This window comes from Alexandromys fortis, unplaced genomic scaffold (assembly GCF_014885135.2).
Source record: "Alexandromys fortis isolate MF-2015 unplaced genomic scaffold, M_Fortis_MF-2015_v1.1 scaffold_107, whole genome shotgun sequence".
NCBI lineage: Eukaryota > Metazoa > Chordata > Mammalia > Rodentia > Cricetidae > Alexandromys > Alexandromys fortis.
In genome coordinates, this window is record NW_026067987.1 from 1,364,792 (window position 1) to 1,386,064 (window position 21,273).

The 21,273-nt window shown below is 42.8% G+C and overlaps 1 protein-coding gene across 1 annotated transcript in view; it reads right to left on the reverse strand.

The window, feature by feature from the left end:
- Nucleotides 1-622: 622 nt before the first annotated feature.
- Arfgef3 (ARFGEF family member 3) overlaps nucleotides 623-21,273 on the reverse strand; it is a 148,773-nt gene continuing 128,122 nt past the window's right edge. Inside the window, exons 29-34 of the mRNA XM_050159506.1 lie at nucleotides 20,086-20,200; nucleotides 18,515-18,617; nucleotides 18,140-18,271; nucleotides 15,690-15,811; nucleotides 10,052-11,267; nucleotides 623-8,619 (exon numbers count right to left, since the gene is read on the reverse strand). Coding sequence (XP_050015463.1) covers nucleotides 8,428-8,619; nucleotides 10,052-11,267; nucleotides 15,690-15,811; nucleotides 18,140-18,271; nucleotides 18,515-18,617; nucleotides 20,086-20,200 — 1,880 coding nt within the window. The 3' untranslated portion in view covers nucleotides 623-8,427. The remainder of the gene's footprint in view (nucleotides 8,620-10,051; nucleotides 11,268-15,689; nucleotides 15,812-18,139; nucleotides 18,272-18,514; nucleotides 18,618-20,085; nucleotides 20,201-21,273) is intronic.

Sequence of the window (21,273 nt, forward strand, 5' to 3'; positions counted from 1 at the left end):
CACATGGAGAAAAACTCGGTTTGGGTGTACTGGACTCTTTGCTGGAGAACTCTCAGCACTCAGAAGTAAGAGGGTTTATTACATAAGATTGAGCAGGGAGACAGGGTTATTCTATATGGATATACAAGGAGGCCAGGTTTATGGGGTGCAGCGGGATCAAGGGGACAGGTTGAGCTGATTCAGGGGGAACAGTCTTTGGGTCGTAAATATCCTGAGGGAGAAAGCCATGGTAGACATTTTCTGCACCGCTATCAACATCAACACACCAGAGGAAGACTCTTCTATTCCCTTCTGAGTTTCACTCCCCAGGGGGAGGAGGCTCTGCTACTTTCCTCTGAGTTGATGGAGCGCTTGAGGTGATGTGTGCCTGGGTCAACAGCACACATTCAATCAGGGCTTCACTCAGGCCTTGCTCTGCCCCCTACAGAAACAGTGGTCTATATTTCTACAACATTCTTTTTTAGGTAGAAGGACTAGGGAGGGATTGTAGCCATCTGAGAAGACTGAATGTAAACGATCCTGCCCCGGAGTTATAAAATGCCATGGCTCAGAGTCCTTATAAACACAGGCTATTTATTCAAATAATCATATCACGTGAAGAAAATTGCTTCCCATATCAGACTTTTGATGCATTTGAATCTTTATTCTACAACACAAGCGACATAAATACAGTATCTTTTAAAATATTTTCTCTTTAGAATTTGCTTTTCACTTCAGATAAAATATACACAAAATACACTTGCAAGCTTGCTTACAGAGACCTGAAAAAACAGTGAACTAACAGATTATATCAAACCAGACAGTTATAGCAACACTTGAAGGAGAGTGGTTTTCAGGACTTTGTAAAGGTAAATGTGGCTAAGTAATAAGTCAAAACAAAAAATGATACTTCCTTGACAAGGCCTTTGGAGTAAACAAAATAATTCAAGGCTCCTGGTGAACTGGCTGCAAGGATGAATTTTCCCTCTTAATAGGTAAAATGGCAAGTCTACTCAATCACTATGGCTATACTTAGCTTCATTTATTCATAATTTTTAATGAAAATAAGCTCATTCTTTGGTATAATACAAAAATGGATAAAAGGAATGCTGCTACCTAGTGGTTGTATCTTACGTGGGGCTAGGACTAGGGGAACTATCTAAAACGTAATTTGTTTGTTTATTCCTCTTAAAAAATCGCTGCGGAATAGAAGTCATTTGGCATTTGGTTAGAGGAATAAATATTTGAGTTTTAGCTCTCCATCTTATTCCAACACATACTCACACACAAAATAAAGCAACAACAACAACAACAACAAACAAAACAAAACAAGAAAGGAAAGTAACCTTTCCCTCTAGGTACCCTCTCCACCCCATCAGACCACATGATATTCTAACCACAAGGTCTCACTGGAAGAGAAGCCCAAATACCCAGATCATTCATCTTTGACTAAAAGTAGCTACCTAGTAGGAAACTGATTGCTACCATACTGGACCAGAGGAAAGAGCTGCCCGGGAAATGATGGCAGAGGGTGAACACAGACCTGAGGTGCTGTGGATGGTCACTGCTAGCTGGTGGTGTCAAGGGCTTAAGCCTCCCTAAGTCTAAGAGAAAACCTAGCTTGGTTTTCAGGTTCTCCCTCTTCTGTTTTGGCAACAGTTGATGAAACAGTTTGGAAATAAGTCTTTGTAGAGACTGAGTTTTAAAATGTAATTGAAACCAGAATTAAAGGAACTAATGTGCATAATTTTAAATTGTTATGGGAAGAAAAGGAAATAATAACTCAGTTATGTACAACCACAAAGTCAAAGATGAATTCTTGGCACCGTTAACATTGCGATGATATGCTTTGACTGATTTTAAGTATCTAGAATGATTGCCTTCTATTCAAACAATAGTCTAAATGACATAAATATAAACTTTATTGGGTCAATGAAAATTATATGGAATTTTAATAGTTTATAAATGGACAATATTTAGAATACTTACTTTTCTCTTGACTCCTTCTATGCTTCTTTTAAAAACTCATGTTTATTTACTTATTTATTCTTGAGATGGAATCTCACTATGTTGTCCAGGCAAGCTTGAGTAGCTGGAATTACATTAATAGATTTTTAATTTACTTGGATGTTTAATTTAATAAAAACACAGATCATCAGTTCTTTCTCTTCCTATTGTATGGTCCTTATGATTTAATCAAAAATGAACTCTGAAGCTAATTAACTAGGCAAGAGAGTTAAAATTTAAACTAAGGCCCCTCAGTATCTGGGTTAACATTTCACTGGGTTCTCAAAGCACACAGGCTGACTTTCCTCTCTGTCCCATCATGTTGAATAAGAATTAGTTTACCTTGTGTCGATCTCTTTAGAAACACAATATTTATGGAAACGGCAAGACCAGTATATCTATTGCTCAAAAGGAACTGTTTCACATTGAAAATTTCCACCAAGCCATTTAGTAGACTCTTTACAGATAAACATGGAACTAAAATACTAACTTCCACCACACAGTTAAGTGAAAGACAAGGGTACCACCAGAAGTGTCTTAACGTGTTGAAATGCTGATAAGTTAATGACCAATCCAAGATGTAAAGTAACTGAAAGCAAGCAAACTACTTAAAAACTAAAACTTCTGTAAGCCAGGAGCCAGGCCATAATGGAGCCATACATGGAAACATCTCATTAAAATGATATAGGAAGGAATGCAAGTACCACATAAATTTGATTACCTTCAGTACAAGTCAAAGGGTCAACAGGATACAAACAATCATTCATAGAATTAATGTTTCTAAATACAAAGACGGGAAGCTTGGACTTATCTCACTGTTCCGTACAACGCATACATTCATTGTCTTCTAGTGTGTAAGAATCAATTGTTGGTCTAATAAAACTGGGAGCGGGGATTGGAATGTTGTAAGTAATTTAATCCCAACTGGTCAGCCCATGGGTCAGTTCAGTTTAGCGCTCAATAAGGCAGGTGGATCTGAAAGTCAATGATTTCTAGTCTATGGCTCCCAGAGCTGCAGCTTTATCTGGGAGCTTGCTAGAAACGCAGATTGCCAAATGGAGAGAATCAGAAGAAGGGCATCTGCGGCTTAACAAACCCGTAGGTGAATTTACATGCATGTGAAGAGTTTGAGAACCACTGTTCTTCAGGCAAAAGAAACTAGACACCATTGGCTCAGTCGCCAGGACAGGAACTCACAGATCTTAAGATTGAAGGAACTCGACTGAATGGGAACTGATTGTTGGGGTCAGCCAATCCCTTCTCCCTGGAACCTCTCTGCATGGTGATACAATGATTCAGTGAAAGGTTTTGTAGCATGCCGCTGATGTCATAGTGTTTTTTAATTAATAAATGGTATTCTGTTTATACGGAAACTAATCACTGTTCTCAACTTAGTTTCTCCTGAATAACCCTGGGTGTGTATGATTCCCCCCTTTTTTTCTGTTTTTCCTAAAGTAATGTGTTTATATTTTGAACATCTAAATGATGTTTCTATTCCAACATGTCAATGAAATTTTTAGGTAACTTTACGTCAATTACAAATACTATAAGATAACCCAGAGCAAGGGGATTTCTTAAAAACAACCTCTTTCTAGATTCCTCTGCTTTGAATAGTGGGGTCATATTTTCCAAGAGAGCGTAATTATAAATCAAGCTCTTTACCAGTTTTATAAATCTTTCCCAATATCAAGCTCATATTTTCAGTTAAAAAAATGCTCAAAAGTGTTTCTTTACTATTCTAAGGCCACGCTAAATCTTGCTGGGTTCCTGCTCAGTGGTTCCCAAACACGTCTGTGTCCTCAGGTTATTGCAGGATACCGGAGTCTCTGGCTCTTTCCTCACCTATGGAAGTAAGCAGAAATGTTGGGGTGTGGCACATGGTCCCACAGATGCTGTCCTACCCGGAACTTCAGCCCATTTTGTACAAAATTGTGGTTTCCTCTTCAGCGGATGTGTACAGTTTTAGAGGATTAGTCTATGTGTCTCCAAGCTTTGATAGTGACCTGTAGGCTGCGCACTGGCCAGAGAAGCTGGCAGAGGGGGCTCCATTGGCTACAGTGCACTTTGTTGATTGAATGATATATGAAAAGGGTTGTGAATTACACATGTCCATGCAGGCTGCCGTGTTTCTTTCATTTATAATCAGACAGGCATGGCAGTTCTGAGCCCATTGTTTCTCACTAACATTACTGAGTCTTTAACGTAACACTCAATGTTTTCTTTAGGGTTAAGGTTTGGATTTTGATATCCTTTATGTTCTCATCATAAAGACATTACTTTTAAGTCTTACTTTTAAAGTCCACATAATACTCCAGATAGAGCTATGAAGCAAATGGTTTCATTTTAAGCCTCTGATGAAGGCCTTGCAGTTTTCCTGTTCTCTCATGCTGCGGAACTTACTCAGTGCTGACGGCTCAGCACAAGAACGTGTGCGGGCTTTGTGTTCAGGGATACTTCTCTGCAAACACCTTCAACTTCTATTTGTTAACCTGTGTAAATTATGGACCACTCTGGATCTGTGAACTTAACTAGGGAAAGACCCAGGTTTAAAGTGACCCAGTGTGTTACCTCTTCAACAAAGACCTTCATTCTGTTTAGTTTGGTGGCACTGATAACAGATTGTTACACTTTTCAGCAACTATTTATGTTTATGAGTATTTGTCTGCATTTATGTATATGCATACCACGTGTGTGCCTGGTGCCCCCAGAGGCCAGAAGGCATCATATTCCCTGAAACTGGATTTTGAGATCGTTATGAGTCACCACGTGAGTGCTGAGAATCAGACCCGAATCTTTTGCAAGAGCAGCAAATACTCTTAACCCCTGAGCCATTTCTCCAGTCATAGGTTTTCTAATTAAAAAAGGAATCGTTTCTACCTAAGTAGCGCTCTTCTCTATATGGGGAGACGATGGATCTGTATTACCCTCCTGTAATTAAGGCTACCGGACAAAGTCGCTCCATTGACTGTGGAATTATTTTTTTAAACAAGATGCTTGTGTTGATCGTCATGCTAGGAAATCTAAGTTAAGAGGACTTTGGAAATTAACATTTGTGGTTTGAGGCAGGGTCTTACACTGTAGCCCCAGCTGACCTAGAACTCACTCAAGTTGGCCTTAAACTCAGTACAGTTCTTTTGTTCTCTTAGCTTCTCCAGTGCTAGAATTGGAGGTGTAAGTCTGGCTTGATTTAAAAATTTCAATCTGAACTGAAATATCTGTTAGCATCTTCCTGAAGTCAAGTGACGGTTAGTGACTTAAATTACCTAAAACGGTAAAAATTTGCATTCATGGAGAAAGCTGGGTCTACCATGAAGGGAAGAAGAGAACCGAGTGTGTAAAGAGGCAGCCTAAACATCTTTAAAAGCTGACTGAGAGCTTCGGGAGCTAAGTGAGGCTCTCTGATTAGTTTATGAGCCTTCCGTTATTAAATCTGATACCTTGCTCTAGGCGAGACACGTAGCCCAGGCTGGCTTCAGAGTCCCTATGGACCCGAGGATGCCTTTGAATTTCTATCTTACTGCTTCCACCTCCGGAGGGCTGGAATTGTGGGTGTGCACCATGCCGGGATGACACATGATACACAGGCACCCTGCCACCTGGTTTATGTGGTTCTGGGTTGCTTGTTTCATGGTGCACAGTTTTCTAAGAAAAGAAGGGGGAAAATGTCTAAGCAATAGAACTTTGACAGTAAATACAAGCAACTAGGAGCAACGTTCTGCTCACCTCGGGACATACAGTGACGATGCCTCTTTTAAGCTCAAAAGTCCACCTTGACCTTGATGTTCAGCCTGCGTGACTAAGGAAAAAACACTGGTTCCATCCAGAGGCCGAAAGGGTGGAAGAAGAGAGGGGCAGAGGCAGAGACTAGACATGGAGAGGGACTTACAGTAGTGAGGGAAGGGGCCGCTGTCCATCCTCTCGCCTGCAGGGCAATGAAACTGAAGGACTACTCATTGATCATGATTTTGCACTGAGTCATATTCCATTTGGAACTGTAAGTAGCTCCCTCTGGCTGGACTCTGAAGACCCCGAGGCCTTTTCTGGAGTACAGAGAGCTTTGGAGGTGGTCTAAGAACACATGGGACTTTGAATGAACTCTCAGAGGATGGTGGTGGGAGGATATGCCAATATTTCCCACATTGCAGGCAAGGACATCTTGGGTATGACATTAGGGCTATCTCGACCTTTTATTTTCAGGCCCTCTTCAGGCTGTTAGAGAACACGTCCACAAAAGCTAGTCTTGCATGCTTTTGTAACTAGTCTGTGGTAGACCAGAGTCTTACTTCTGGGACATATGTACAAGGAAACTGCCTTTTATACTTCAAGAAAGGTCACATTTTTGTGACATGCTGTAATTCTTTAATCTGGTTAACTGAGGTGCTCTTTCTAGTAAAGCGAGGTACTTATAGGCCAAGCAAGAACAGATCCCCCAAAGAATCTACAAAATTAAACAGCTAGGGTATACTTCTTTTGTTGAGAAAGACAAAATGAAGCAAAATCTTTAACTCTTTAACTACATTTACAAGGTATATAAAATCTAAAGTTGTAGATAAAATAATTCATTGTTTATTAAAATAAAGAGTTGAGAGATGGGAATACAGCTCAGTGGTGGAGAATATTTGTGTAACTTGCATGGGACCCTGGTTTGATTCCAGCACTAGAAAAGAGAGAAAGCAAAACATCTCTTCAGGTCAGTTTTTCAACTTGAATTATTACCCAAGTTGAATCATTGTCTCTGAAGGCAGAGATTGTTTTGTGGGACTAGGAAAATGTCCTCTAGATTCTGTGGTCTGTGTGGATGACATGGAGAATGGGGATTTCTTTTTGACCCCCCCAAACAAGCCAGTCCACCTTTCTTTGACCTTGTAGATAGCTATTGAGTTCTCACGGAGGGCAACACTGATGATTACTGCCGGATAAAGTTCAGCCCCTGTGAGGTCCTTCAGTACTGAAGAGTGAAGTCTCATTTTTACAGGATGACATATGAATATAGTTTCAGGCACTGGGGAAATGCCACATATGCCTCGGTAACCAATCCTACACTGTAGAGTGTGAGTGGGCTTTCCTGAAAAGCTTTATAGTCATTACTATACTGTAAGAAATGTATATAATATGTGGTGAGGGCTGGGGAAGCTCAGTGGTTCCTAAGTATCAGGGATTGAACCTCACTCTTAATTCCTAACCCGCCACAGATATGGTACTACGTTTCAAATAAATTTTCTAATGATACTTAGAAAAAGAAATATCTCCTTAAAATATTGGTCTGAATAACATGAGTTAAGAGAGTAAATTTGCTAGAGAGAAGTGTTTTATATAGAAAAAAAATAGTTTTCTAAATTCATTGTGTCCCTTCCCGTTCAGTCTAGAGTTTGTGTAACTCACACCATCCTCTCCCAACTGTGCTGTAGTGGAAGGTTTACAACGATCCTGTCACGGTCCCTAGCCCACCCCTTCCAGCTGTATCCCCATTCCACACTTCTTGCCCCTCCCCTGAGAAGTATGCCCACCAGATGGAGGACTCCGAGTTCGTTTCCTCCAAAGGATACGGATATAAAGTGAATTGCATTTTAAGAAATCTGAGTGTCATACCTTACAGTCAGATAATTGTGGGGCATAGAAATGTCTGTGCAACAAAAGACTAAGGCACCATTTTTCTTTGTCTGCCTTGGGAGCAGAAGCAAAGACTCATGGGACACAGGGTCGTCAGTATCAAAGTCTCGCGACAGTGCACACCACTGCTGAGCCACAGACTTCAAAATCACGCTAGGAAAGAATTTCCTTCCTTTAGAAACAGAGAAATAAAGGCACAACAGTACCTTACCTGGGGGAAGTTATGACTATTAACCTGAAAATCTTAACAACTTAATAATGTTGAAATGGTCCTGAATATATTTTAGAAGTAATTTTTTTCCCTTGATTAGAGCACTGGAAAAAATACACTTTTGCAGTTTTCTTCCCAACCAAATTATAATCATCAGAATGTAAAAATTCTTCTGATTAATTATGTCTGGTGCTAGATATATGAATATATATATCAGCTTGACTCACCGGCAAATGTTTTCTTAGGACTTAACATTGATTTTTGAAAATGATGGATTAAATGGATCAGCCTCGGGCTTCTACAGGAGAGCTCTTAAAAATGACCCATTTGGGTAGACTACGACAAGCAAATGCACTTGGAAATTAAATTTAGATTTAGAAGTGAATGCAGACTCTCCTGTAACAGTGTGCGAGGCCAGAGATCACCGTGTCCCTTGGATACTACTTTGGCATCCAGACTAGCCCAAGGCTGGCTAATTTTCAGAGAGCTTGGAAAAAGCTTTGCGTTGCTAGGTTTCAGAGAACTAGTTTCTCAGAGACCTAGCTTGAATGGGCTGGTGGTAGGGAAAACACTATCAGCTGGATGGACAGACAGACTCTGACCACAGGGATTTGAGTCTACTAAACGATGATGTCATAGACGCGGCCCACTCTTCCAAGCCATTCCCTCACAGCCTGCCGAACTCTGATGTCAGTCACGTGACAGGTCAGCTGGCTGATACATGGGAACACTGCTGGCTGGAGGGCCGTGAAGGTCTGGTCTGGAAGGATTTGAATCTGATTGAGAACGGTTAGCACCATGTTGGTCCATGCCTATGAGAGAGGATGGAAGAGAGTTACTGGCTGCCTCATGGTTTTGCACAGCTGCACTGTTAAGCTCTGGGAATCTGCACATGGTTTTCTCAGGATTGAGCCCTATATAATAATGATTTAATGTGCCTATAATAAACTGGTTTTCATTTCACATACTGAAGGGTGGGAAGAGAATCCTCTAACATGAGGGATGGCTTATGTTTAGCTTTCACAAACTGTTAAGACTAAAAACGCAGGAGGAGATAATCGGCATCGGACGCTGATAGTTCAATTAGCTGTCTGCTAGCACCTGGATCACTTGAGATCCTTCTACCTTAATTTAGGAGATTTAAAATCCTTAAAACCCAAACACATTTAAAAACAATTAAGAGACAGGATTCACCAAGAAATTTACCAGCAAAAGAATAAACAGCTATCTCATGGTTACTGGATACTTTAAAAACAACATAGCCCAAACCAGGGATGTCCCTTAGTGAAGAGGGCTTGCCTTACATGCATCAGGCCTTAGGCTCAATCCCTAGTACTGAAGAAACTAGTCTAGCAAACTTAGGCAGACTCGGTCTTATCAAGTTTACTTCTCTGTTGTATATGTTTCAAAGGAGGAGGCGTGACTCCTGTAGGGTGTATTTCAAATGTGTGTACATGCAGAGTTCCTCTGATGCACCTTTAGCAAGACTCTACAGTAAAGGACTTCATCTAGAATCGCCCTAGTTCTTTGTTTCCATATTTTCTTATACTGGATAAGCACTATCAATGCTGTTTCTCTCTCAAACTCCTTTTGATATGCTATGTATGTGCTCACAATGGTTAAAATGATCCATTTTAACAAAGCAGCATCCAGTCTGGCTCTTTTCTTTATACATTGTTTCTGAACAACAGAACAGACCCAGAGCCATATTCAAATGACAGGAGGAGAGCTCAATGCCAGCTAAAGCCTATTTGTAAAATCAGCTTTAGTGTCTTATGTATACAGGTGGCTTCCTACTTCTCAATTGTGTATGCCAACATAGGAAAATGGTTTCTGAAATGACCTGAGAAGAAAATTTGTTTCTCAGGCAGATGGCACAGCCTAGGTCCAGTCATTCTGACTTGGAGGTATGATTTATATCACCTGCTATGTACCAGATCTCTGTTTGTCTGATGTAGCCTGATCTGCCCACAACAAGTAACTCAAAGTTAGCCAAGGATGACTTTGAACTTATCTCTCTGTCTTCACTTCCTCTGTTGGGGGATTGCAGGACTGACCATACCTAGTTCAGGAAGGTGAACGGGAGTGGGGGGATATAACCCAGGGCTTCCTGCATGCTAGGCAAGCACTCAGCCACCTGAACTCCATCCTTCGTTTCCCCTGCTGGTTTCACATCTCTGGGGATGCAGGTTTTGCAAGGGGGACACCTCTGGCATCTGCAGCAAACTGCTAGCTGGACCGTACCTGGATCTGTGCCTCTGCATCTCGCACGGAGACACTCAGGGAGCTCCCGGTGGAGCCCGAGCGGGGTCTCTTCTCCTGCCGCAGCAGCTCTGGGCCTGCGCTGAAGGAATGGCGCATCTGCCCTTGGTCCATGAGATGCTGTGGCCGCTGAAGCAGTGGGGAATCGGGACCCCGGGGCCCCAGGGGCTCGCCCTTCTTATCCACCTTGACTTCCTTGGGGAAGGCAGGCAGGTTGTGCGGCTGCCTCCTCTTCTTGTACTCAGTCATCAGCTTTGAGATGGTCTTGTCAGCAGCCATGGTGCAAATCTTGTTCCCCGCGCTCTCCCACCACTCTTTCTTGCGGCCAGGATCCTTCCTCTCTATCTTGGGGCTGGGGGGTAGCAGCAGCACGTCCCCGCTGCCCACTCTCAGGCTCAGAGGCTCACTTAGGTGTTCTCTGCGATCATCTTCCGACGGCGTGTTTTTCCCGGAGAAGCCTCCCGTGGATGGTGTGGACGACTCAGACTGGAAGGAGGGGAGGATGAAGAACGGGTCACTCTTGAAGGTGGGTGGCTCCTCCAAGCTGCTCTCCAGGTCCAGATGCATCTGGATGTAGTGGTTACAGAGCTCCATGCAGAGCTTGTGCAGCCTCTTGACCAACCACACCCAGTCTGCGTTGCTCACTGGCTGTACACTGAGCGAAGGCAGGCGGGCCCTCCACTGCCTTTTCTCCTTGCCTCGCGGAGGGCTCACCTGTGCAGTCTCTTCAAAGATGTCTTCATCCTCCGACGAGCACTGCTGCGAGGAATCAGAGCTCCTCTCCTCCTCGTCAAAGAGGACCTTCTTCACTTGCTCCGCAGTGATGGTTTCTTGGTTGGTGAGAACGGCACAGACCAGGGCATGAAAGTAAATGTTGAAGCTCATGGCCGACTGTCGGTACAGGTTGGCTGCGCCTCCGATGCCCGACACTTTCTTCAGCAGGCACTTCAGGCCCGGGCTTGTGTCGAATTCCCGGGCAGTCCTGTAGGAGTCCAGGAGCAGGTCAAATATCACAGCCAGGTTCTGCATGGAGATGTATCTGAGGAAGCCAGCCAGCTTGGTGTCTGGCACTTGGACCGATGTCTTCTCTTCTCCTGGAGAGGGGCCTTTGACAAACTCTTCCAGCAGGACGTCATACAGGTTCTGGAGCAGTACTTGGTGAGAAAGCAAGCTCACCACGATCTCCCTGAAAGAAACACTTCAAATGCAAAGACAGGGAATGGTTAGTGGCTTTCTGCCTTCTCCCTTCTTTCACAGCAAGGTAGGCACGATCCATTTCAGAACATGTGACACTCCCAACTAAGTCCACTGTGTTCCAAAATTATTTTTAATTATGTGTGTGCATGCATGTGGAATATGTGGAGGCCAGAGGAGTATTTGTAGGGTTCAGTGTCCTCTAGTTCCTCCGCCATGTGTGTGCAGGGGATCTAGCTCAAGTCATCTTACCCCGTTACAATCACCTTTACTCACTAAGCCATCTTGCCTGCCCTTTAATATCTCTCTTTAAAAGGGGTAAACTTCCCTTTTAACCATAGCTGATAGAATTCCTGGCACCTTTTTAAAATCCAGGAGCTGTTGATGGTAAATTAAGGTACTGAATTATCAAGTCATAGGAAATAAACACAACACCTTCATATTACAAATCAGGACACCCCTAACCCTTCTAACCTCCTACCCTATTTTCTTACACACATACATATGGAAGTCTTACCGGCTTGTTTTTGCTACCAAGAATTTTCAAGGGTCAAATGCTAATGCTTTAGGCACTGGAAATTTCTATGCTACTGCTATTATGGTGCTACCATTATAAAATTGATGTAGGTGGATCTTCTTTCTATGTGTTGCTTTCATTGGTTAATTAAAGAAAACTGCTTGGCCTGATAGGGTAGAATTTAGATAGGTGGAGTAGACCGAACAGAATGCTGGGAAGAAGGCAGTGAGACAGATGCCATCGCTCTCCTCTCCGAGATGGACGCAGGTTAAGAATCTTCCCGGTAAGCCACCACCTTGTGGTGCTACACAGATTATTAGAAATGGGTTAATCAAGATGTGAGAGTTAGCCAGTAAGAGGCTAGAGCTAGCTAATGGGCCAAGCAGTGTTTAAAAGAATACAGTTTCTATGTCATTATTTCAGGTAAAGCTAGCTGGGCGGTGGGAAGTGGCCCACCACTCTTTGCTCATAAACTTCCACAGCAAGTCTGGGCAAACAGCATCCACTCATGTCAATTCTCTGTCTGCCAGTTTGGCCAGGGGGACTGTGGCACAAAGCTTGCATGGTCATTTGATTTCCCTGAGTCAGCTTTCAGGTTAGCTCTGTAGACTGAGAGATGAGAGAGCGCTCATCCTCCCTAGACATCACTGGGGGCATCTGGCTGAGCAGTGGGCAGGTAATGAATGTGACAGTTCCACACTTCTCTAATCAACAAACAATTCAGATAAGGTAGTTTATATGTAAATGCTCAAATGCTTGGTTTGGCTGCTTTTTGTACCGAGAAAATAATTTCTATTTCAGGCTATCACCACTTTAATTGACCAGTGTGGTTTGTGGTCTCATGTTCCTTTCATTGCTCCTAGAATTTTATGAAAATAGCTTCTATTGTTTTATTGCCTATAGCATCATGCTGCCAACTAATTCCTGTAACTGATACAAGGTCCAGACTTCTTTAAAGACAGGATCTGATGTAGCCCAGGCTGACCTCAAACTTGCTATGTAGATGAGGATGGATGGCCTTAACTTCTGATCTCCTGCTTCCAACTCCTAAATGCTGGTACTCTACACAGGAACTACGGAACCATCCTTAGGACCAGCCACCTTGTTGGTATTTTCTTGTTTTAGTCTGCCCCACTATGAAACAATTTTAAAATTACTTTTATACTTAACAAAAATGATTGTTTCAGCTAGAAGAACAAAAAAATCATCCGTTAATCTAAATATGGGCTTTTCACTTCATGTGCTTGTCACTGAGGAAAAACCATGACTCTCATTCAGGATGAAATACACAGTAAGGGGTTGCCACCCTAAATCAGTAACCCTGTCAGATGGCTGAAATGATTTCTGCAATGTGTACATACATTGCACACACATACAACACACTGTATTTTAACTATACAATTCAGTGGTGCTGAGTGTTGTCACTGTGCTGATATAAAGATGGCTCAGTGGTTAAGAGCATTGCCTGCTTTTCCAAAGGTTCTGAGTTCAATTCCCAGCAACCACATGGTGGCTCACAACCATCTGTAATGAGGTCTGGTGCCCTCTTCTGGCCTGCAGACATACATACAGATAGACTATTGTATACATAATAAATATTAAAAAAAAAAACAACAAAAAACGTCACTGTCACTCTAAAGCCTTTTCATCATCTTGGGCAGCAACTCTGTACATTAAAGAACTCCCTCTCTCTCCCTGGCTCCTATGTAGACAGCTTTTTGGTTAAAGTCACTCAGTATTAGCAAACCTGAATATCTGTTCCTCTGCAGAAGGTTCTACTTGTCCTTGTTATTAGTAGTCAACTTGATAAAAGTCTAGAATCACCTAATAAAAAAGTTTCTATCCTTTCCAGGTTGGTCTGTGGCTATGTTAGGGGTTGTACTGACTGTCTTGAGTTGTTATGGGAGACTCCAGCTCACTGTAAGCGGCATCATGTCCTAGGCTTGTAGTCTTGGGTAAAAGAAAGTTAAGCATGAGTCTGAGAGAGCCAACAATTTATGGTTTGTGATTCAAGGTCCTGCGCTGACTTCCTTCAGTGATGGACCATGATCTGGAAGTATGAGCCAAACAAACCCTTTCTCCTTCAAGCTACCTTTGATCAGTGTTTTATGACAGAAACAGGAAGGAAATTAGAGCATTACCAATTTGGTCTAAGTGCTTCAAGTCTACAATGTAAGGACCCAAACTAAGAAGGCAAATCCTTTACAGACCTGCTCAGTTCTCTATCATCTGTACTTTGCAGTATTATCCTAAAAAAGAAGCGCAGTATCTTATCTTTTTCATTGTCTTTAACATCTAAAGTAGACAGTTATGACCTACCCTTAAAAGCTGATGTTGGGGGAAGCAGGAGCTGGAATTGGGGGGAAAGTACATGGGATACTGTTAAAGTTCTTTTTTTGTGTGACAGGTTCATGCATATAATTTTTCATGTTTCATAATTTTAATACATACATATATATATATTCCATGTATTCTTTTGTGTACAACAAATGCTAGCTAGAATATTCCACAGGAATTTCACCTAAATGGTTATATTAAACAAGCTGTTACTCAAATCACCCAGAGGCTGTGCAGTGGTAACAGCTGCCTTTGTTCAGGTTGCTATAGTGAAATCCCACGGATTGGGCTGTTTTTTCATCAATGAGGTTGATTTTTACAGTGTTTGGCAGTTGGAAGTCTGAGAACAGAGTATCAGTATGACTGGACCTGGTAAGGGTTTTTCTGCTAGCTGTAGACTGGGACAAGGGAGCACTCCTGTTTCTCTCAAAGGCATTAGTCCCATTCATGAAGGGCTCAAACCTCATGGTTTACCAAAGGCCTTACCTTCTAGTCGTAACCTGAGGAGTTAGGATTAAAACACAAGTCTGGAGGAATGCCAACCCAAGTCCTTTGCACCTACTTGCTCCCCAGAGTGGTGAAGGGCAGAGGTCTTGTGTTCCTCCAGAACTTGGTTTGCTTCTGGTTTTCACACTTGGTGGTTGTATATTTTTGGATATGTAACTTGGCTTTTCTTGTCCTCATGGGTTAAAAGGCAAGTGGGATGTTATCTGCTGTACCCTTACCCAATGTTAAACAATTATTGCTATTAATTTCCCAAAGCAAAGCCAGGTAGCTTTGCCTTTGCATCCGACTCCAAGAACAAGGATTTTTCAGGAAAGATGATAGTATTTAAAAATATCTTCTGATAAGACATGGATCTTTTTGCCTCCTGACAGCACAGTTGTATTATTAGTCATTGGAACAGTCTGAATTAACTACCCTATTTCAGATTGGCACAGTTCAGGTATGTATTTTAAAGTCTTGTTATGATGCCTGGCTAACCTTGGACTCCTGGGCAGAACTGACTGCTCTACGTTTTGTTTAAAAATCCAATTAACACCTTAAATAAGATTATTACACATAAGATTTTATGAACTGAGTTGTATCCTATCCAAATGCATATGTCAAACACCTAATCCCAGTCAGAATAGATCATATTTACAAGAAGGGTCTTTGAGGAGGCAAATAAAAGTGAAGTCATTTGGGGGGATCTTAGTCTGGTATATACACACTCTTTGTTAGAGGAAATCTGTACAGAAAAACATAGAGGAATCGCCATGTGTGGACTCAGAAGACTGCCATCTACAAGCTTAACAAGTCCCGCCCACACCTTGACCTCTGACTTTGAGCCTCCAAAACATGTCGGCGTTGTCAGTCACCTAGCCTGCATTGGTTCCCTATGGATTAAACAGTATACACTGCGTGTGTAAAATGTGGTTAAAAGGCTTGCCATTTTCATGGAAACCTTTGCTAGATGATCTACAATGCTGCTAGTGTTCCTAGCTAGAGTTTGGATTAAAGAGAGGGAGTGGGAAAGAAAAGGTGAGCGTTCTTATATTAAGAGCGTTCTCTGTGTTTGCAGCGGCTTACCTTTTCTTGGCATGCCCGTTTGGCTTCTCATCAGGAGGCAGTTCAATGATGAGCTGACAGGACTGAGCATGATCGAAGTTGTTCGGAGTCTTTGGTGAGCACTGGGTGTCCAGCATAAACACCTGCAAGAAGAATATATATGTACACAAAGGGACAGTTAAGAAGCCCGCAGCTACCAATGCCGCTGGCTAGTGACCCCAGGTAAGTAGTTTATTCTTTACCCGTGTCTTTACTTATGAAGTGAGATGACAATGGCTTCCACCTGATAGAGATGATGAAATAAATTGATACATGTATATTACATATGCAGAGCAAATAATAAGCATTGACTACCAACATTAATAATACCATCCCATCACATGTCAGTTCATTACCCTCCGAGTATGACACTAGGCAGCAATACCAAATACAAGGGGGTTGGTGTAAGTTTGCTTTCTATTGCTGTGATACACTCCATGACCAAAAGCAACTTGGGGAGGAAGGAGTTAACTTCATCTTAGAACTTTCAGGTCATAGTCAGTCCATGAGGGAAGTCAGGGCTGGACCTCAAGCAGGAAGGTGGAGGCTTGAAGGATTGTTGCTTACTGGCTCTGTCCCATGGCTTACTCGGTCTGCTTTCTTAGACACCTAGGACTGCCAGCGCAGGGGTGGCCCCACATGAGTCATCAATCAGGAAGATGACCCACAGGCTTGGTCAGGCCAATCTGATGGGGACATGTTTTCAATAGAGCTTTCCTCTTTCCAGATGACCCTAGCTGCGCCAAGGTATCAAAACACTAACCAGGATACAAGCTACATCTGTAAAAGCTCATACACACATACACACACATATATGCATATATTATGCATATATTAAACATATATATGTGTGTATATGTGTGTACATAGAATATGCATGCACACACATGCATGCGCACACACATACATATGTTTTAGAGGGGCTTGCACATGCTAGGCAAACACTCTACCATTTTTCTACATCTCTTTATCTCTAGCTTTTATATCCAAGGCAGAAATAAGAAATGAAGACTCAGTCAACCATGGTGACGCTTTTAATCCCAGCACTCAGGAAACAGAGGCAGGCAGATCTCTCTGAGTTCCAGGCCAGCCAGGGCTATGTCTCAAACAAATAAATGCAGCTAAGATTCTCAGTTCCTTTCTGGACCACTTTCCTATTAGGACTCCTGATGTGGCTTGCACAGAGGTGGCTGAAAATTCCAAACATCTATCAGACCACTGCTCCAAGGTCTCATTTCTTTGGACTTAAAGACCTTTTAGACTCCCTTTTTAAAGGAAACCCTTTATTTCCCACAACTAGCTATTTTTAACTGTAAATATAGAAGGGAGGTTTGGAACTGAAGGGGTGAAACACTTCCCTGTTCTTCTCCATTAATACAGATTTCAGGAGAGGCTTCTCTGTTGATGGTCCATCTGTTGCCGAGTTTGAAATAGGATCACCAAGCTGGCTTGAAACTTATCCTATAGCCCAGCTAGTCTGAATTCAGGGTCCTTCTGCCTCCCGAATGCTGGAATTATAGGCATTTGCCCCCTTGCCTAGCTGTCATTTTTATAGTCTACTGCATGCTTGCACACAGCTGAAAATCCCACAGTGTAAACATGTGAAACAACCAACTGTCACAGGTTTCTTTTTAGAGAAGCCATTCCTGAGGAGGGCCACCTTGAGCTTTGCTCAAAGCCCAACTTATTGCTGCAGCTGGCCACAGTTGCTACGCTGTTGAAGGGGCTCTTGGTTGCAGCCTTATTTTTCCTCTGTCCCTTCTTCTGCAGACACATCATGGATGCTTCCTAGGGACCTGCCTCTCTCTTCAGAACGGTCATGTCCCAGGACATTAGGAATGTGCTCAGCAGGCGAGGTGACAAACTGAATATGGAAGGCTCTTCCTTGTCTCTTTTGCTGAGCACTGCTGGGCAAAGTCCTTCAGAAGAAACCTGGATGGGAAACTTGTCAACAGATTCCCTGGATCTAGCATTAAAAGTGCTTGTGAGCCATCGGACATGGGGGCTAAGAGCCAAACCCGGTGTATATGAAGATGGTTTTAATGGTTGGCTATATTCAATTCAAATGTGCTAAGTCACTTAAAATATTAAGGACTGTATTCTGTATGGGTGATAAGAATGTAATGCCTGAACAATCTTTAGTCACCCGTATTTAGAAAACCCTTCTAAGTAGCCCAAGCAAGGTGTAGATGAAGTCCAGGCTGTAGGATGGGCTCTGATCTGAGTTCAAAAGAATACAACCTTCAAAGAATGGTGTAGGGAGAATGAGCTAAAGCCGTTCCAGTGGGAAAATGTTACTGATGGGCTTAGAGCCTTAACGTGTATGTCTCTGAGGGAGTGAGAGGCGCCTGGTGATATAGGACATTCAAGATGACTCTGAGCATGCATCTCATGCTTCTGAAGTCCCAAGACCCACACTGTCCATCTCTTACCTGCTGGGCCATGGCCCGGATGCGCCAGTACTCTGCCTCAGCACTCGGGGAGGAGGATGGCGCTGCTACCCGCACCTGGCAGCCTTCCCCACTGAAGCCCTCTGTGCCACTGTGGAAGCAGCCTAGCAGGTCCTAGGGAGGAACAGCAAGCATTCATAGGGTTTGACTGTGCTCAGAGTGCCAGGCCTAGTCTCGAATCTGATACTGATTAAAAAAAAAAAAAAAACAAAAGAACCAACCCAGTGTTTTTTGTTTTTTCCTCATGTTCTGCTACTATGCAACTGTATGAGGAGGCAGACAGAGCTCAGGTGCCCAGTTTGACTAAGCGTCAGGGGGCTAGGAAAGAGGAAAACATCGCCTCCCTCCTCGTCTTACCTTCACTGGCTTGAGAGTGGCAGAGAAGGCATCCTGCAGGGCGCAGCACGCAAGTCGCCACATTTCCTCAGTGAACACAGGACCCGCGGTCACGAGGACGTACCTGCCAAAAGGCGTATATCCCGTGTCCACAAATTCTGCGTCCTCAAGGTTGAGTGGAACACAGGCTTATCCCGTTCTTGCTCTGCAAGACTTCCTGTCTCCTCACTCCTGCCTTCCACCCCTCTGGTCGTGCACTGTCAAGATACTAATATCTAAACCGTTTTAGTTTAGACACATCAATGGATTTCCATTGCAAACAGCCCCACATTTAACCATGGGCTTATATGTAGGGCTGTGTGCCCTTCATTTATTTTCCCATCCTGGCCCTGATTGTAATCACTCCTCTACAAACCCTAACCACATAAAATAAGACCCAAACTCTTACTATCTCCTTGCACCTGTTGTCTTGTTCTCCTAACTGGAATAATCACCTAGTGAAGACTTACAATTGTGGTCTCAATGAGATGTTCCCAGAAAGTCTCTGGTTTTGAATACAGAGTCTCCAGTGAGTGGCTGTTTGGGAAGGGCTTAAGATGTGTGGCCTTGTTTAAGGTTTCCCAAGCCTTTTGCCATCTCCAGTGTAGGGTACTCTCAGCTTGTGGTCTGAGATAGGAGCTCTCAGCTACTCTCCTGACACACCCTTGCTCCACCATCATGGACGTGAAGCCTTGGAAACTGTAAGCCCAATTAATCCCTCTCTTCTATAAATTGCCTTTGCCATAGTGTGTTTTCATTGTAACAATAGAAAAATAATGAAGACGATCACTTTGAGTAAGGAACCAAGTGTCACCATTATTGCTATTCTGAGCCCCGCTCTCCTGTCCTTTCTGGGTATTTATCATTAACGCCTCTGGAGGTCAATGTTATCAGTTTTCAGTGACCCTCTCTCTGGTGGTTTTTATTTTTTCTTTGAGACCTTGCCTTTCTGTGTAGCCTAAGGTGGTTTTGAACTCAAATCCTCTTCTCTACCTACTGGGTGCTAGGATTACAATTGTGTTTGTGTCTAGAGGCTATGCCATCACTCTCGGTATCTACACCAAAGAGATAGAAGGGCCTAGGCATCTAGTAATGTTCTCACAAGGGAATTTTATGTTGTCATTGTATATAGGATCAGTATTCTGCATCCCAAAATGGGGCTTGTTAGGAGCAGGAGTGGGGCATGAGAACAAGATCCTAAAATCTAAGAGAATCCCCCACAGGGGTTCATAGGACCCAGGAACAGATTGAGGCAAACTACCTGGTGGTTAGGAGCTGGTAGTGGACCCTAATTCTCAGGTTCCACTCACCATGCTCCACCATCACTTCCGAAGAAAACCTTCCTCTTTTGTCTCCAAGGAAACCACCCATCACTTTCTCTATCTCTGCTTTGTCTACCCCCATCTACACAAAGTACTTATAGACTAAACATCAAAAAGGACTATTCATTATAAATTATTTATAAAAAAGTGATTTGCTACCATAAAGATAATGCCTTTGGATTCCACAATAAAACTCCACCTTTGGGGAGAGCCAAGGAACCCTATTCTCACCTAATGCAGGAACAGCCAACTCTGGAGATAGTTTCTGTGGGCTTGGCCACACATGCCACCAGCAGCTCAAAGAGATCCTTCAGCATGGTGTTGATCATGCTCTCATACCTGATGTCTGCAGGAAGGAGTAAAAAGGTTTTAGGTGTAAAGAGAGAGAACGTGACGGCCATCTCTGGCCAAAGAAGAAAGGCTAAGTAAGACATAAAAAAAGAACAGGAATGGCATACCCTCTTCCTATACCCTCTCAAAACAAACAAAATACAGCAAAGCAATGCTTATTTTTGGAGTCCTCTTCCCCAGGTTTGACATGTTTCATTCTGTTTATAGATACAGCAAGATGAAATGTGGTGTATTGTTTAAAGTTCAGCATATTATTAAGCTATTCAAACAAGACAGGATATAATATATGGCCTGAAAATGAATTGCTGGAAAAAACTGATTCTAAAAAGGAAAATCTGAACATGCTTTCCTTGGTGCTGGAAACTGAATTAGCGTGTAAGTGCTCTTGGAGAACAAAGCAATCTCATTTCAGTTTGGTGACTTCTGAACCTTGTCAATCTGGCGTCCATCTGCACATCATTTGCAGACTGAAGGAAGGAGAGATCCTCACACCAGTATGTTTGCCAACCCCAGGAATGCATCTGTATGTTCTTCCTAGGACCCTTGTGATGCCACAGAAACAATTTAGTGGTATTGCCCACACCCCACCCTGTGCAAGCAACAGTCTGCTCAAAAATATCAACCCTTTTAGACATGTCTAATCTGCATGCTGAAGTCTGTCCCTCCTTCTTCAGCTCTAGACCCCCCCCCAAAACTGTGGTAAATCCCTCCTAGTCCCTCCTAGTCCATCAGCTGTGGGGAACCCTCAGTGCCACAGGCATTAAGATACTTCCCATAATCCCTGCCCTGATAATGAACTTCTTGCTGGTAACTGGAGCCTTTCCTAAATTCTATTTCTTTAATTTGCCCTCTTTAGATGTAGAAGCACAAGAAACCCCACTTCTGTATACTTTGGCTACAGGGATTTTAAAGATTATGTATTTGAATATGCCTTCCCCTCCTATGCATTGCTATGCTAGACCTGCTACTAGGCATTATATCTTCAACAACAAGCACAGATCAATCCATTTGATAATTTTATACAGGCTGCGTGCATATCAATTTTCCCTCCAATGATATGCTATTAGA